Genomic DNA, 16,083 nt, shown 5'->3' with positions numbered 1-16,083 from the left:
ATGAAGCCAGCAAAAAGAGGCCATACAAACTGGAATGCAGCCTCTTGTGCAACTGTGTTGGATTAAGCCTTCACAGCACGGATGCTGTCTTCAGATAGTTAAATTCTAGCATATGACAGAGTAATTTAATAGTAGATCCTCGCCATCTGTGGAGGATCCGTTCCTAGGGTCTGCTGCTTCTCAGTAGCAAAACAGCTAAATTGCCTGCAAAATGTAGCACTGTAATGATTATGATGATGGCATGAGAGGTATCAAAACAGTCTGGAGGCTGCATCATGTGTTCAGACTGTGGATCACAAATTAATGAAATAGCAAGTCATGAATCTGCGAATGGCAAGGATCTACTGCAGGTCTCTCCCAACGTGGTGCCCATGGGTGCCAGGGCACCCACAGACACCTTTCCTGGAACATGCCAAGAGCCAGCATGGTGTAGTGGTTAAGTGCGGTGGTTAGGAGCAGTGGACTCTGATCTGGAGAACCCAGTTTGATTCCCCACTCCTCCACATGAGCAGTGGAGGCTAATCTGGTGAACTGGATTTGTTTCCCCACTCCTACACATGAAGCCTGCTGGTTGACCTTGGGCTAGTCCAGGGGTCGGCAAACTCATTAGTCAAAAGAGCCAAATATCAACAGTACAACAATTGAGATTTCTTTTGAGAGCCAAATTTCTTAAACTTAAACTATATAGATAGGTACACTGTTTATTAACTTAATAAACTTTAATTAAAGTTTTAAGTCTTAATTAAACTATAGGTACACTGAACAAAACTTGATATCATACTTAATAGTGATCTTATTTATTGATAAAAATTAAATTGTAAGTCCCTGCCATTTCCCCCTCCCCGTCAGGAGTCCTCGTCTGGAGGCCTGGTCTACCGCCATAAAAGCCTATCGGTAGACCTGGCCTCTGGCTGAGTCCCATTGGGAGGCTAGGTCTACCCATTGGCTTTCTTGGCAGTAGACCTGGCCTCTGGAGGCCCATAGAAACCAATTGGTAGACCTGGCCTCTGAAGGGGGACTTTTTCCCCTCCTCGGAGTCCAGGTCTACCGCCAAGAAAGCCAGTGGGTAGACATGGCCTCCCAATGGGACTCAGCTGGAGGCCAGGTCTACCAAAGGAAGGCCGCCCTGCCCAACAGCTGATAGGCGGGCGGGGGGCCCAGGAACCGCCGAGCCGCCCGCCCAGCAATCGTGCAGCTAGAGGGGAGGGGAGGCTTTAGCCTCCCAACCATTGAGGGCAAGGGAAAGGGGGACCCGGCCACTCTCCACGGCGGGGGGGGGGGGAAGAGAGACAGCGCGCCCGCTCGCCTGCTGTCTCACGCTCGCTCGCTCTCTCGTGTGCGCTCTCTCTCTCTCTCTCAGGCGTGCTGGCTCCGCAGCCCGGCTGCCGACACGAGACCAAGTTCTGAGAGCCGCAGTCAACGGGCCAAAGAGCTGCATGCGGCTCGGGAGCCGCAGTTTGGAGACCCCTGGGCTAGTCACAGCTCTCTTAGAGCTCTCTCAGCCCCACCTACCTCACAGGGTGTCTGTTGTGGGGAGGGGAAGGGAAGGTGATTGTGAGCCGGTTTGATTCTTCCTAAAGTGGTAGAGTAAGTCGGCATATGAAAACCAACTCTTCTTCTTTCTTTTAGAAAGTGGGTGGGGCTTTTGCCCAGCAGGGCTTCTGACTGACTGCCGATTAAAATAACATTTTTTCAGCAGCAGCTTCCACCACAGTATTGATTTCATTCTCTCACTCCTCTTTTCCCAGTATATAATTTTACATTACCCCTGGTTGCATCTACCATTCTGTCTGTGTCAGATTCCAAAGGTGCCCACGGGTTCAGAAAGGTTGGAGACACTTGCTCCACTGCAGTTTAGTTGGTCTTCAACTTCATTTCACATATTATGACTACACACCATCATAAACAGTCAAAAGAGAAATACGTACCTGAGGAAATCTTTCTGTCTCTGGATTCTCAGTGCCTGAGTGCTGGTGAGACTTCTATTACTCACAACAGAGTTAGTAAACTGAAAAAAAGAAAACATTTGATTATGTATAAACCCGTTTCTAAAGAGGCATACAAACTGTAAAAGACACACTTAGGTTGTTTATACATGGGTACTTTCACTCATGTACACACACACACACCGTCTGTTTTGATTGTTTCTTGGAGTTATGCATGAGTTTTCCCTCCATTAGAGATGACCTCACTGCCAGCCCTCACAAATTCTGGACCTTCCCGTTCCTCTGTTAACCCGATTCTTCCCTCTCCCCTGAGCTCAGCCCGGGTGAAATCTCCATGCATAAGGCAAAGTGCGGGACACGCAAGCTTAGTTTCACTCACCGCCAATTACAAAGCAGCATGTCCAGAGGCGGGGATTCAAATACTTCCTGCAAGCTCTTTCTGAGCAGAACAAAGGCTTTTTAAAACTGAGGCTTGGATTCCCCCCCCCTTCTTTTCAGATTGCCCCATTTTTTGTTTTATGTTCTTAAAATGCTTTTTTTATGCGGCAATTGGGTTTGGGGGGGGAGGGAACTTTTTCTCACTACAGCCAATTACGAAGCAGCATTTCAAGGGGCGGAGATTCAAATACTTCCTGATTTGGGCTTGGAGACTGCTGGTGCATAGACTCCCAATAGGACAGTGTGGGTCCAGTAAGCAATGGACATCAGGTAAAACTCTCATGCATAAATGACCATTGAATGTCCAGGACAGTCAACAGCCCTCCCAAGTGCCTGGCGTGCCACCAGGTTCTACTGCCAGAATGGTTTGATGGTGACGGAGATAACTTTAATCACATGGGGAAACTGTTTCTCCTGATACAATTTTGAGATTAAGGTTCAGCCTGGTCATAAGATCAGCCTGGCCTTAAGCCCTCTGGATGGGGAGGCCTAAGATTGGGGCAAGTTGGTACTGGAAGAAAACAAATATCCAATCTTGGTAGAGACCAGTCTCAAAAACCTAGTATAACTCTGGCCAGCAAAGGCATTGCCCCAATAGCAACTCTGTTGGGCTCTCCTCAAGATTCCAGTTCCAGTTTACTCACCCTGATGCAGGAGACATTTCCACAGATGCTCCAATGTCTCATCACCCAGACAAAAAACCAGAATTCTCCCTTGAAGCCCTGTCAGACCCCTACCTGACAGAAATTATTAGCTTCTAAGACTTTCCCTGACACTTTACTGATTATGTACAGGGCCTGGTGTCACAGGAAAAGATCTTTTATTCTGTTTCTACCGCATATGAATTAGCATCCTCCTACCCAGGCAGACTTAGATAGAAAAGCTTGATGTACAACTTTTTCTCCTGCCATTGAAGTTAGCTTTAGTTTAATCTCTCAGCATTAACAGAGTGCAATTTAAGCCTTTATCTTGTAAAGCTGTAATTTTTAAAACTCAGATACCTGTGGGCGACATGTCATTTAGGCCATCTGCTCCCTTTTTGCTCATGATCGTTGCGTTGCACTTGCCCTTAGGCTGGTTTTGCCTGTGGTTCTGTTCGTCACCCACTGGACTGTGCTTGATGCCTTCAATTTGCCCCACTGCCTGACTTCCACTCCTCTCCTGCTTTTGGACTGTTGCTGTCAAATGCAACAGTCACATGCCAGCAAGACCTATAGCGCAGATCCTGTTGTGGACTTCTTTCAAGTGTTATTGGGAAGATAAGAGACTGGCCAAAGCCTTTTGTATTGGGCCGCCTCTGAGCTGCTGGCGTTAACACGATAAAGGCCTGCACATATTCTCATTGGCAAGGCTCACATATGTGTGAAAAGCACCCCAAGTAAGAATGATGGTCGACCACAGTACTTGTGCTGAATTGGGTCACCGTCTAGCGCAAAGGAGAGCTCCCAAACTGGCTTTCCTTCCTTGCACTACTTTCTTAGGGAGGGTGATGTAAATGTTCAACCCACTCCTCTAGCACTGAGCCAATTAATTGCTTTGGTTACCTGTGCTTCAGGTATCAACGTGGCAGGGCTGGCCTCTTCTTTATCATGTGAGGTGTTCAAGTTAAGTAGATGCTGCCCAACAGACAGAGAGGGCATTGATCTTTTTTCTTTTGACACACCTAAAATTATACGAATGTTTAATCTTCACACATTCCTATATCACACTTCAGAAGAATGTGAACAACTCTGGATAACATTCGTACGTAATATATTACATTGGTGGTGGAAAGTGATGTCAAGTTGCAGCCCACTGATGGTGACCCTGTAAGGTTTTCAAGGTAAGAGATGTTCACAGGTGGCTTGCCATTGCCTTCATCCGCATAGTAACCCTAGACTTCCTTGGTGGTCTTCCATCCAAGTATTACCCAGGGTCAACCGCGCATAGCTTTTGAGACCTAATGAGATTGGGCTGGCCTGGGCCACCCAGGTCAGGGCAATATAAGTAACTGACAAGCCAGTATTCCAAAGCAAGCCTCCTAAATCCACAATCCTAGGGACTGTTCAGGTGATACTTTCCCAATCTCATTTCCACATGTGGTGGGATCAACAGTGTGTTTTGCTATCCTGTTTCTCCCCTCCCCCCCCACCATTAAGCATAGAAGGGAATGTCCCAGGCCACCCTAGCCTGCCACTTTCCCCAAGAATTTGTTATTAAAGTGGCAACCCAAGCTTTTTGTACAAGAATGACTTTGAACCAAACCCATTCAGGGAATTATCATCAAGGACTTGGGTGTAACACCTGAAATGGAACAGTTACAAAGAAGCCAAGGAAAATAATTTTCCTGTCAAGATTTCTGTAGGATTCATCACCACAGAACAGTTAAAATTATTTTAACACCTGTTTTTAGTTTTATTAGCTCTACTTTCAACATATACTACCTTGAGATTCCTGGGCTACGCCATTCCAATGGGGTTGGGTTTCCCTATTCACATCTTTCTTTTCCAGTCTTGAATCAGATAATCCATTTTCCATCTCCTGTGGGGGGGAAAAGATTATGATCTATAATCTGATATGATTGTTTCAAGACTATTGATTTCTGCCTCTTGAACATTCTCTAAGTATTCCAAGTATCTTTACAAGCATGCTTATTAAGCATGCTTTGTGATGGAACCGAACCGGATATTAGTAACAGGATGCATGTAGTAAGAAGGACAGGTACTCTTGGTAGCATATGCCAATGTGCTTAACATGAGCATCATTTGGGCTATACTATACATGAGCATCATTTGGGCTATACTAGGGAAAAGCAAAGCTGCTTCTGGTGGCATATATTGCCACAATGTCTGACATTTACGCATGGCAGAGAGGGAAAGCTAAGACAAGAGGCTCCCGTGTGTTCCACTTAATCTCGATATGATCCAGGAACAATCCGTGCCATTAAAAATGTCATTATTTCATCCTCTTTGATTTCAGAAGCATTATTTAGTGGGCTGCTCTTCTCTCCATCTTAGAGAAAAAAGCATGCTTAAAATTTAATCAGAATTTATTATTCAGGACATCCCTTGCGGGGCTCTTGTGTCTCTGACAGCTAACCCTTTGTACAAAAAGTAGAATGATCTATAATGAGACAGTCACGGCTTCTTTGATGTGTAGTCTACTCTCCACTGATATAAACGAGTTGAGACCTCTTTAAAGGCTCGGGAATCCCATTTGATAGTTCGGTGTGCTATTATCACATATGCCCACTTCAGTCAGAAATGCTCCACTGCAAGCATACACCACCTGTGACACTCTCCAATTCAAATGAAGAACATCTCAAATGCACTGTAGGTGCATCACATTGTACAGGCATTGACTCCCGCAATTGTGCAAGCTTAAAACCAGGTTACTTACCTGTTCTTCCTGTGGTCATCTGTCCGTTCACACTGATGGGCTTTGCACCCATACCGAGCTACAATTCAGAAAGTTCTAGAGCTAGCTTTTAGGCATGAAAATCTCTTCCTTTCACTGAAGGAGTCATACTTTCCTGCACAGTTGCTTCCAAAAACCATAACAGTATCCCATAACAAGACGAAGGTTAACAGTTGCAGGGAAATGGACAGGTTGTGTGAATGCTGTGATAGTAGGTCTAGAATGCTGGCTTGGTAGATTAAGTAGCCTCAGGACAGTTGCAGCAACTTTGTGAGCCAGGGTTGGTGTGACCAGTATGGTATGATCAGTATCTATTCCCTATCTTTCCTATGCCTCTGATGGCCAGAGGATAGGAGGGAATGCAAATAACAGGCTTCTTGACCATTTCTGCATCACGCCCTGAAGTAAAATCTGCAACTCTTGGAGCTGTGGCATAAAGCAAACATGTCTACATCTGGTTGATCCCAGTGTTGGAATACTGGATTGAGGTAACTGCCCTCAATAATCCACTCATGTGCCACCATGCCCTGGTGAATGAAGGCATCTGCTTGGATGTTGTGTTCCCCTAATAACATGAATGGTGATTGGAGTGATGCTATAGTTAATGTATCTCTCCCACCGGCAGCATGCAAGGCTGTTCAGCAACAGTGAGATGCTATTGTTGATGGCTGGTTGCAGAAGAATAAAAAGTTGAACCATGTCCATCAAAACAGTACACTTGTCTGGAGGGAAGTATGGCCTCCCTGAGAGAGCACAGAAGGGCCCCAATAAACTTGAGAGGATACCTTCCCTCTCTCTTGACAGCCCAAAGAGGCTAGGATATGCAAAACTGTTCTGATATGACAAAGAAGGGAAAGCGAGAAGATACCATCAGTGGCCAGTCATCGATACATGACTTTCCTTTCTTATGACACTCCTTTGACCAAAGGTCTTGAGCAAAAGCATCAATGTATGAAAAGCCAGTAATCCCTTGATGCTGCAGATCTGCTGCAACAAATGCCATATACTTGGTGAAAACCCTTGGGGCAGTGGAAGGGCAACACCTTGTAGTGGGCAATTCCCACGGTAAACCACTGGAACCAATGATATTGAGGTTAGATGGAGATGTAGGAAGAAGAGTTGATTTTTATACCCCGATTTCCTCTACGTTTTAAAGAAAGCTGATAGGAAGAAAGTAAATTCCTTTGAAATGTGGTGTTGGAGGAGACTGTTACGGATACTGTGGACTGCCAAAAAAACAAATCAGTGGGTTATAGATCAAATCAAGCCTGAAATGACCCTAGAAGCTAGACTAAACTGAGGCTATCAGACTTTGGTCACATTATGGGAAGACAAGAGTCACTGGAAAAGACAGTCATGCTAGGAAAAGTTGAGGGCAGCAGGAAAAGAGGAGGACCCAACAAGAGATGGATTGACTCTATAAAGGAAGCCACAGCCCTCAATTTGCAAGATTGAGAAAGGCTGTCAAGGATAGGACTTTTTGGAGGACATTGATTCATAGGGTCGCCATGAGTCGGAAGTGACTTGACGGCACTTAACAAACACTTAATTGGCTTACAATTGCCTTCCCTTCATCTCCCCACAACAAACACCTTGTGAGGTAGGTGGAGCTGAGAGAGTTCAGAGAGAAGTGTGGCTGGCCCAAGGTCACCCAGCAGGCTACATGTGTAGGAGTGGGGAATGATGCGAGAATTTTTCCTGCTTCTCCCCTGTCTCAGTTCTTTTTATAATTGGAAATTCTCTGGGTCCTTTACTCACCAGAAGCAAGGACCAGAGGATGTGATAGGAAAGACAGACCTTGTACTCTTAGACTACTCACACATATAACAGTAAAGCATATAGGTTTATTTGAACTTACAAAGAGTTATAAGGCAAAGAGAAAAATAATACTTGACTAAATATATAAGACATAAATTAACAAACCCACACATGCAAATTGACGTACAGACAAACAGTTACAGAGGCCTCTGGGTCACTTCCAGAGAGAGACAGAGATGGCAACCATTCAGTGGGTCTGTGGTCTCTCCGTGGAAGGACAAAGGACTGGACAACTGGACCAGCCTTTTATAGGTTGAGCCGTGAGAAAGGAGTCTCAAACGACCACCTCCTGTAAAATACTTCAGGAGATGAGTTTTCACAAATCATGGCTTTATCTTGTTTGTTTGTTTTTGTTTTTCTTTCTTTCCTGTTCCCAAATAAGTTACTTAGTTCAAAAGGGTCTCTGTCAACTGTTTGTTTATGAAGCCTGTGTACCTAAGCAAATTCCCGCAATCTAACAGATAGCTTGTTACCGGTCTAAATGCCCTTCTTCCCCCTAAAACATAATTGCAAGTAACTAGTGTGCTTTGTTTTAATCAGCTCCTACCAAATGCCATCTCCGGTGCCCTTTAAGGCAGAGGTCAGTCACAGGCTTCTTAAGCTATAGATTGTAATATAAAAATGGTTCTTCTTAACCCAAATCATTCTTTATGAAATTCTCACCACAGGGAAAACAAACCCAGTTCACCAGATTAGAGTCCACTGCTCTTAACCACCACACCATGCTGGTTCCATGAGGCTTATGTACACAAACCACCCTCCAGTTGGAGCATGGGTTGGATGGATGATAGTCACTATCTGGAACATCTCAGTCTTGGTATAAAAACTGATGTACCTAAGATTGAGGACGGGGCAGTTGTACAGGCCTGATATATAAGATTACAATAAGAATGTAATAAGAATGATTTAATCTGGAACTCGCTGCTTGAGATCCCTTAACTTATTTGTATAGTTCTATTATCATTGCCATTCACTGTAACTCTGCTACCACTGCCTTGATATTTTTTTTCCTGGAATTTTTTTTCTTATTCCCCCCCTTATTGATCTCCACGCCAGCAGCAAAAGAAGTTTTTAAAATCTGCAACTGTAACACTAGCATAATTATTATTATTTATTACCACTTTTTAAAACGCCTGTCTGTTGACGTTGCAATTTGGAATAACTTGCCTGCCTGGAGAGAGTTTTCAATAAATTCTTATCATTATCTCCATCAGGTATATGTGTGTTCGGAGTTGCCAAGTCGACCACGAATACTTTTGTTACAACAGCACTCTCTCTGCAGTCTCTGCAAGTGAAGAATTGAGATGTAAAATTTCCAGACATTTTGAAGCAACTGGAAAAAACAATTTCCCCCCTGATTTTCTGGTGGGGGGATGGAAATTTTGGGAAAAACTGAAACCTACACAATACTCTCCTAGCAAAGCTAAAGTTATTTCATAGGTTTAACAACATAAAAGGCATAATTTATAATGGGCATCTCATTCCTGAGGGGAAGGGCTGAGCCGGTGGCTGGAGGCAGTGCTGCCGCACCCTCCCCAAAGGAGGATTCAGGCCCACCCCGGAACCTGGAAGCTGCCCTTACCTTTGAGCCCTGTGTAACCACTCCATAGCGTTCCACACGGCCACACCACCTTAAAAGGTGGCGTAAATCAAGGTAAGGGCAAAGGGTGTGTTTCTGGCCAGAAAGGGGTTAGGAAGCTGCCTAAAGGCAGCTCTGCCCTGGAACGTCCCCTGGGAAGCCGAGCCGGCGTCCCAGGGCTGCGCTGCTCGGCAGTGCACAGAGGCAGGCGTTAGTGCCCTGACGCCAGTGTCCATGCCAGTCTTGGCGGCGCAAGCGGCACGGGCACCACCGCAAGTGGCACGGGTGCCGGCGCGAGCCCTTGTGCGCCTCCTGTGCACTTTCATCCCCCAAGGTAAGGAATGGGCTGGAAGTTAGCATATAAAATGGTACTATTTGGCACATTTATGAAATTTAAAAGAATATTTTTTTCTATGAGAAAAATTGCAAGCTCACCAATACTTGAGAAAGAGTTGGAAACTGCCCCACCCTATACTACCATAGCACATGTATCTTAATTTTTGCCATCTGAGCAGTAGCGGAAAAAATAAAAAGTGAATATAGACAACAAATTCTGTAATAAACCAAAGAAAGTATATTTGGACAGAAACACTCTGGTACAGGCACAAAAGGCAGAATACCAGCATGTTTATTGTTGCAAAGTCATTTTCATTTAAATAAAAACTATTCTTGAAAATGTTGTATATGTCTACTGTATAAAAAATAATTATTATCATCTGATTGTTTTACATATACATTTTCATACTATCTTCTCTTTGCTATTGCTCATTCTGAAAGAAAAAAAATCATAGTAGTTTTTTTCAACATTCCCCCAAATTTCCCAGTTTTTCCATTGGAAAAACTGACAAAGTCCTTAGTTTTTTTAATGCTATATATTATAAGTGAGAAACCCCTTGTCTTAATAAGCAGTTCATTCACTATAAAAGAGAAAATACTTTGAGTTTTTTTCCAGTGCTCTCCCTAATTTCCCAACTTTTCCACTGAAAAAACTGAAAAAGGCTGAATGAGGAATAACTTCCTTAGGAAGCATTTCACTCATTCCAACACAAAATATTTATTGGACTTGCTGGTCAGATTTTTCATTCAGCCAAACTTTTAGATAATTAGTTAGTCCTTGTTCCTCTTGATTCATTAGTATTTCTTCTGTCTCATTCAGGGTATAACTGTGCCATTTGCTTTGAGATACTGTTGCTCTTTTAGTTGTTTTTGGGTCTACTGCTGTTTGTTGACTAGGGGATTGTTTAGTAGCTATAATTGTTTTGTTGAATTGTATTTACTGGATTGTGCATACTGCTGTAGATAAGTGGTACAAGATATCTGAAACAAACAATACATAAAATACTTACTTTGTGACTGCCAGTGCTTTCAATGTTATTTTCCCATCTGGTAATAAGATTGGTCCCTTATACTTAAAAGTATTACAGTCTCTGTAACCCACTCTCCTAAACAGTTCTGGTTTACTTCCATCTATAGTGTAATGTATGGCAACGTCAGGCGTATCTGAAATCGCATGCACACACAAAATAATCTTTTTTTAGAATAGCCTCCCATTTTCCCCAAAAAGACAGCATGGTTAATTAAAAAACACCTTAATAACCACAAATTGAAGACCCAAGAACAAACTCAATTGAGTATGCCCTCTACACAATGTTTACTGCAAAAAAGAATTGTAATCCATCCTCCCCTCCCATTTGAATCAAACGTTTATGACACAGATTTACAGTGCAATCCTATGCAGAGTTGCTCCAGTCTAAGCCCATTGAAACGAATGGGATTAGACTGGAGTAACTGCATAGGATTGCACTGTTAGTGTGAAAATATGCATCATTTTTAAAACCTATTTTTCCAGATGTTAAATTTAAAATTAATTCCACCCCAAACACATGCAATTTCTCACCCTCTCTCTTTCCAATGTGTGTGTAAAGTTCCTTCAAGTCACAACTGACCTATAGTGACCCTGTAGGGTTTTCAAGGCAAGAGACATACAGAGGTGGTTTGCCACTGCCTGACTCCATGAGGCTGAGACAGTTCTGAGAGAACTGTGACTGGCCCAAGGTCACCCAGCAGGCTTGATGTGGAAGAGTGGGGAATTGAACCCGGTTCTCTGGATTAGAGTCCCGCTGCTCTTAACCACTACACCACACTGGCTCTTTCCACTGCAACCTCCTATATTACCTGTAATGCTGCTCCTGGGGATCAGTGGGGCCTTAAGAACATTACGTGCATGTGTGGTAGCTACAATGGAATACGTGGAAATCTCACGCAAGCAGGACCCAACCGGCACTACCGATACACAGATTTATATTCACAACAAAAGCTGAACCCTAATACATATCTCAGCAGAAGGAAAGCAGACCTGAGACAAGGAAAAATACCTCCCCAGATTTTACTATGGAAATATGTAAAATACAGGGGAGGAGATCAGAATGGCTTGGTTTCACCAAATTTGAGAAAATTTGAGAAAGTGACAAGTTTTATAACATGTACTTGTTCTTTCAAAAACTGTCCCATGTAAAGCAAACTCATGACAACCTTATGTTCTTAAATTTCCAAAGTATATCCCTCATAAGTTGAACAGTGTGCCCCAAATTGGACTGGATTTACAAAATTAAAATATAATGTGAATCTTCAGAACATACATTTCTAAAATTCTCTTTCACTAACGAAAACAGAAAAAAACCTTCAGACTTATGTACGTGAATTTAATAAGTAATTTGATTATTATGTAGACTTCTTCCAACTTTGATGGAACTATTAATTTAAATATAGTCAAAATATATTTGAAGGAGGCATCAAAGAGGATGATGAAATGGGAAGAGTGGCAGTTGTGTTCAAACATAGAAAAACAACTTGAACATGCATTCAGAGTTGCTGCAGATACCTGATTTGATTTCTACAAATGTATTTGTGTCTATTTCATGTTTAGCTTTGCCTGCTGTTGGGATTCGAAGAGGTATCACTTGAGGTGCTAAAATAGAGCCAGCAGTCATTTTTTCCTATAGATTAAAAAAGCAAAATATATTATTGTAAACATTATTATTAATTGAAACAGAGAAGGGCAGTAACAAATATACTGTTCCTTTAAATCTTAGCCTACTGTGAAACTGAATTCTTGTTTGATTCTCAGTTCATTAAACTGTGTCTTACCAGGACTGCTGGATTATTCTGGGAATTGCTTTGGAAGTCATGGCAGGACTTCATATATTAATCTAGCAATCTGACACACTTTTGTTTAAAAGCACCTAGCTGCAAAGATATCACAAAAGCAACAATGGGGGAGACATAGCACAAGTTACATGAAGGTAAACTCTCAGACATCTTTGGCTGCAAAGAACAGAAGGGAGAACCTAGAAACCTGGAGAAATTCCTGCCTGCAAAAATGAAATTCCTCTGCAATGTAGTAATTATTTTTGCTATGTACACATCTAAGAATAGAAGAATCTGCACCATGTACCTATACTAGGTAAGGGAATTGACAGGACAAAATGCACACAGAAATCGCAAATAGAAAACAGGAGCCTTTTGGGGAGCTATTAGGGAATTTAATGAAGACCATGGGATCTGCTGGTGAAAAAGGAAGGTAGGAGATCCCCTTCCATCACCAAAAAAGGTTATGATGGGGATCATAGGGGCTACATGTACAAAAGCCACATAAAACAAGGGCTAGGGGGGAAATTGGGTTAGACTGAGTGAAAAAAGCTGGCTGGATCCAACCCCATGAAATGTGGGTAATATATCTTGACTGTTTTGAGCCATTTGCTCCTTGCGTTCCATTCGTGATCCATGAGTTCCCATCTTTCTACCTGTGATGCGGTCTACATTGGACAGAGTGCAGGCATAATGTACAGTCCTTGGCATTGTCTGAAAATGCTAAGCAGCAGGCCGGTAGCCACAGGGACAACACCCTACCAAACATTTTTCATGCCTCTTCAATAAACAGTGTTTCTCTTCCCCATCCCACCTGGAGTCCTGGCACCTGATTTCAAGGCTCTGAGTGCAGCCGTGGGGTTGCAGTCAGCAGGAATACCTTGGGTCTTCCAAGGCTCCTCAATAAGAAATACACAGAAACCAATGAGAGGAAGAGCAACAGGATTCCTAGAACAGCCAGGATAGAGGGCAACCGCCCCTTTCTCCCTCGTAATTGAGCAGCAGCTGCAGAGCAGCAGTTTCCCCAGCGCTGCAAAAGGAAAAATTGCCCCAAAGAAGAAGCAGAGTACAGCAAGCAAGCAAAATGGTGCTGGAGCACAGCTTGTGAAAGACTAAAGAGTGGTTTTAAAAAATTGTGTTGGAGTAAAGAAAAAGAGGAAAAGTAAGGAAAGAAGTGGGGAAGTAAAACCATGCAATCAGTGGGGCAAAGCAAAGACAAAAAAAAGGCCAAGCAAGAAGAGTGGGGATAAAATCATGTTGGAGTACAGGGAAGGAGTCTCACTGTGTGTGTGGGGGGGGCTTGCTGGTGATGTAACGATGTCACTAGCAATGTCCTGATGTCACTTTTGGTCACACTGGAAATGACTTCAGTGCATTGGGATTAGGGACGCCAGCCTCCACGGGGGACCTAGGGATCCCCTGGAATTACAGCTCATCTCCAGACTACAGAGATCAGTTCCCCTGGAGAAAATGGATGCTTTGGAGGGTGGACTCTGGTGTTGTACCCCACTGAAGTTCCTGTCCTTCCTGGGCTCCATCCCTAAATCTCCACAAGTTTCCCAACCTGGATCTGGCACCCTTACCCTTAATCCCCTGCAGGTTCAGAAGGGGAGAAGGAAAGATCCTTTGCGTATGCTCAGAGTTACTCTTTACTGTATTACTTTGATATTACAAAGCCTTTGCACTGCAAACTGGCCTGCAACTGCCTTAAACCAGACCTGTGATGTGACAGGCTGCCCTCCACTATTCTCGTTTGTCCCCCTAACAAAACATTTCTGGCTTAGGGCCTGCTACAGAGACATCACAGCAGCTATGTGAGATCATTTTCTGCCTACCTTATCCATGCCTGAAGAATGGCTGTACAAAGGAAGTGGATAATCAGTTGAACAGTACTCAAGCAGTCCTTCAGAGTACTATTATTCTGGATAAATGCCAAACAATGCTTTGAAAAGTCACCAATTTGTTGTAGTTTTACCAGACAAAAGAAAAGGTGCTAGTAGCATACGTACTATTTGTTTAGTAGCCCCAACACTGGCAGGTGAGTAAGCTTGTGTGACAGAAGGTGCAGAAAAGAGCAACCAAAATGATTAGGGGACTAGAGCAACTGTTCTATGGGGAGTGGTTAGGACGCTTAGGGCTGTTTAGCTTGGAAAGAAGGCGGCTAAGGGGAGACATGATAGAGGTCTATAAAATTATGCATGGTTTGGAGAGAGTGGACAGGGAGAAGTTTTTCTCCCTCTACCATAATACTAGAACATGGGGTCATCTGCAAAAGCTGGAGGGCGAGAGATTCAAAACAGATAAAAGGAAGTATTTTTTCACACAACGCATAGTTAAATTGTGGAAGTCCCTGCCCCAGGATGTGGTGATGGCTGCCAGCTTGGAGGGCTTTAAGAGGGGAGTGGACATATTCATGGAGGAGAGGGGTATTCATGGCTATTAGTTAGAATGGATACTAGTCATGCTGCATACCTATTCTCTCTAGTATCAGAGGAGCATGCCTATTATTTTGGGTGCGGTGGAACACAGGCAGGATGATGCTGCTGTAGTCATCTTGTTTGTGGCTTCCTAGAGGCGCTTGGTTGGCCACTGTGTGAACAAACTGCTGGACTTGATGGGCCTTGGTCTGATCCAGCAGGGCCTTTCTTATGTTCTTAAGCTGCAGTGAAGAATTGCCAGGAACTTAGAATGAACCAGGAAATGCATCATCTTAATCAGCACCTGGGCAAGCTGACTATCTGGATGCTCACCTCTCACTGCTCACGCTGGCAGTGATTGCTGGATGGAGGTCTGGGATGCATGATTTAGATCTGCCAGGAAGCCGTGAGTGATCCATAGAGGACTTCTGAGAAGGCGGGAAAGTTACACCCCTACCTGAAGGAATTCCTGCTAGAATGCAGCTAGATACTAGAGCGGCAGCCTAAGGGCACTTTCACACACCCCAAATAATGCACTTTCAATCCACTTTCAGTACGCTTTAACAATCGTTTGCAAGTGGATTTTGCCAGTTCACACAATAAAATCCAGCTTCAAAATGCATTGAAATTAGATTGAAAATGCATTATTATATATGTGAAAATGCGTCATTATATATGATCATTATACATGATGCATTATACACGCATCATTATATATGTGTGAAAGGGCCCCCAAATCATCCCAGCGTCTACCTATCCCCAGAAGCGACTCAAGTTCCTTTGGGTGACTTCTTTACAGTTCTGAAGATTTACATGGACAAAAGGGATATTTCACACGACAGTAGAACTAGCAAGTCAATTACCTGCTTTATCCTCCCCTCAGTGGGTTGTTCTTGGCTGGGGCAACTGCAGGCCAAGGGGAACCCGAGGAAGGCAGCGCCTTTAGCCCCTCAAGGGAGCCTGGACAGCGGCTCCAACACGCCCATCCCCGAGGCGGCGCTTTTTCCGTTCAGAGGCCGCAGGGGGGGCGCAAACAGCGCTAGGCCCAGGCCTGCCCTCGGCCCACCTCGCAGGGCTGTTGTGAGACGCATGGGTTTTTCGTCGCGAGGAGGAGGAGGAGGAAGGGCGAGGCGCAGCCTAGGCCCGGCGAGGCTCTCCACCTTCCCCCGGGGGGCGCCCGTCCCGGTTACCCCCGCAAGCGCCGCCGCCCGCTCGCCAGACTCTGCCGAGGACGCGCCTGAGGCAGGCCGGAGGGGCCCGACGCCGTCTCCAAGGCAACGGGGGCCGCCGGCGACGCCCGCTCGTGACGTCATCCGCGCGCGCCGGGGCGGCTCGTGCCGGC

General features: G+C 44.3%; 1 protein-coding gene across 1 annotated transcript in view; it reads right to left on the bottom strand.

The window, feature by feature from the left end:
* The window catches only part of DZANK1 (double zinc ribbon and ankyrin repeat domains 1), a 34,048-nt gene extending 18,201 nt beyond the window's left edge, over positions 1-15,847 (bottom strand). The window contains exons 1-7 of the mRNA XM_056862713.1: positions 15,808-15,847; positions 12,059-12,173; positions 10,524-10,677; positions 8,766-8,883; positions 4,808-4,904; positions 3,929-4,047; positions 1,929-2,008 (exon numbers count right to left, since the gene is read on the bottom strand). Of these exons, the coding sequence (XP_056718691.1) occupies positions 1,929-2,008; positions 3,929-4,047; positions 4,808-4,904; positions 8,766-8,883; positions 10,524-10,677; positions 12,059-12,167 (677 nt within the window). The 5' untranslated portion in view covers positions 12,168-12,173; positions 15,808-15,847. The remainder of the gene's footprint in view (positions 1-1,928; positions 2,009-3,928; positions 4,048-4,807; positions 4,905-8,765; positions 8,884-10,523; positions 10,678-12,058; positions 12,174-15,807) is intronic.
* Positions 15,848-16,083: the final 236 nt, after the last annotated feature.

The sequence above is a fragment of the Euleptes europaea genome, chromosome 17, assembly GCF_029931775.1.
Source record: "Euleptes europaea isolate rEulEur1 chromosome 17, rEulEur1.hap1, whole genome shotgun sequence".
NCBI classification, from domain to species: domain Eukaryota; kingdom Metazoa; phylum Chordata; class Lepidosauria; order Squamata; family Sphaerodactylidae; genus Euleptes; species Euleptes europaea.
Note: the sequence above shows the minus strand (reverse complement) of the source record. Positions and strands in the feature narration are given on the sequence as shown.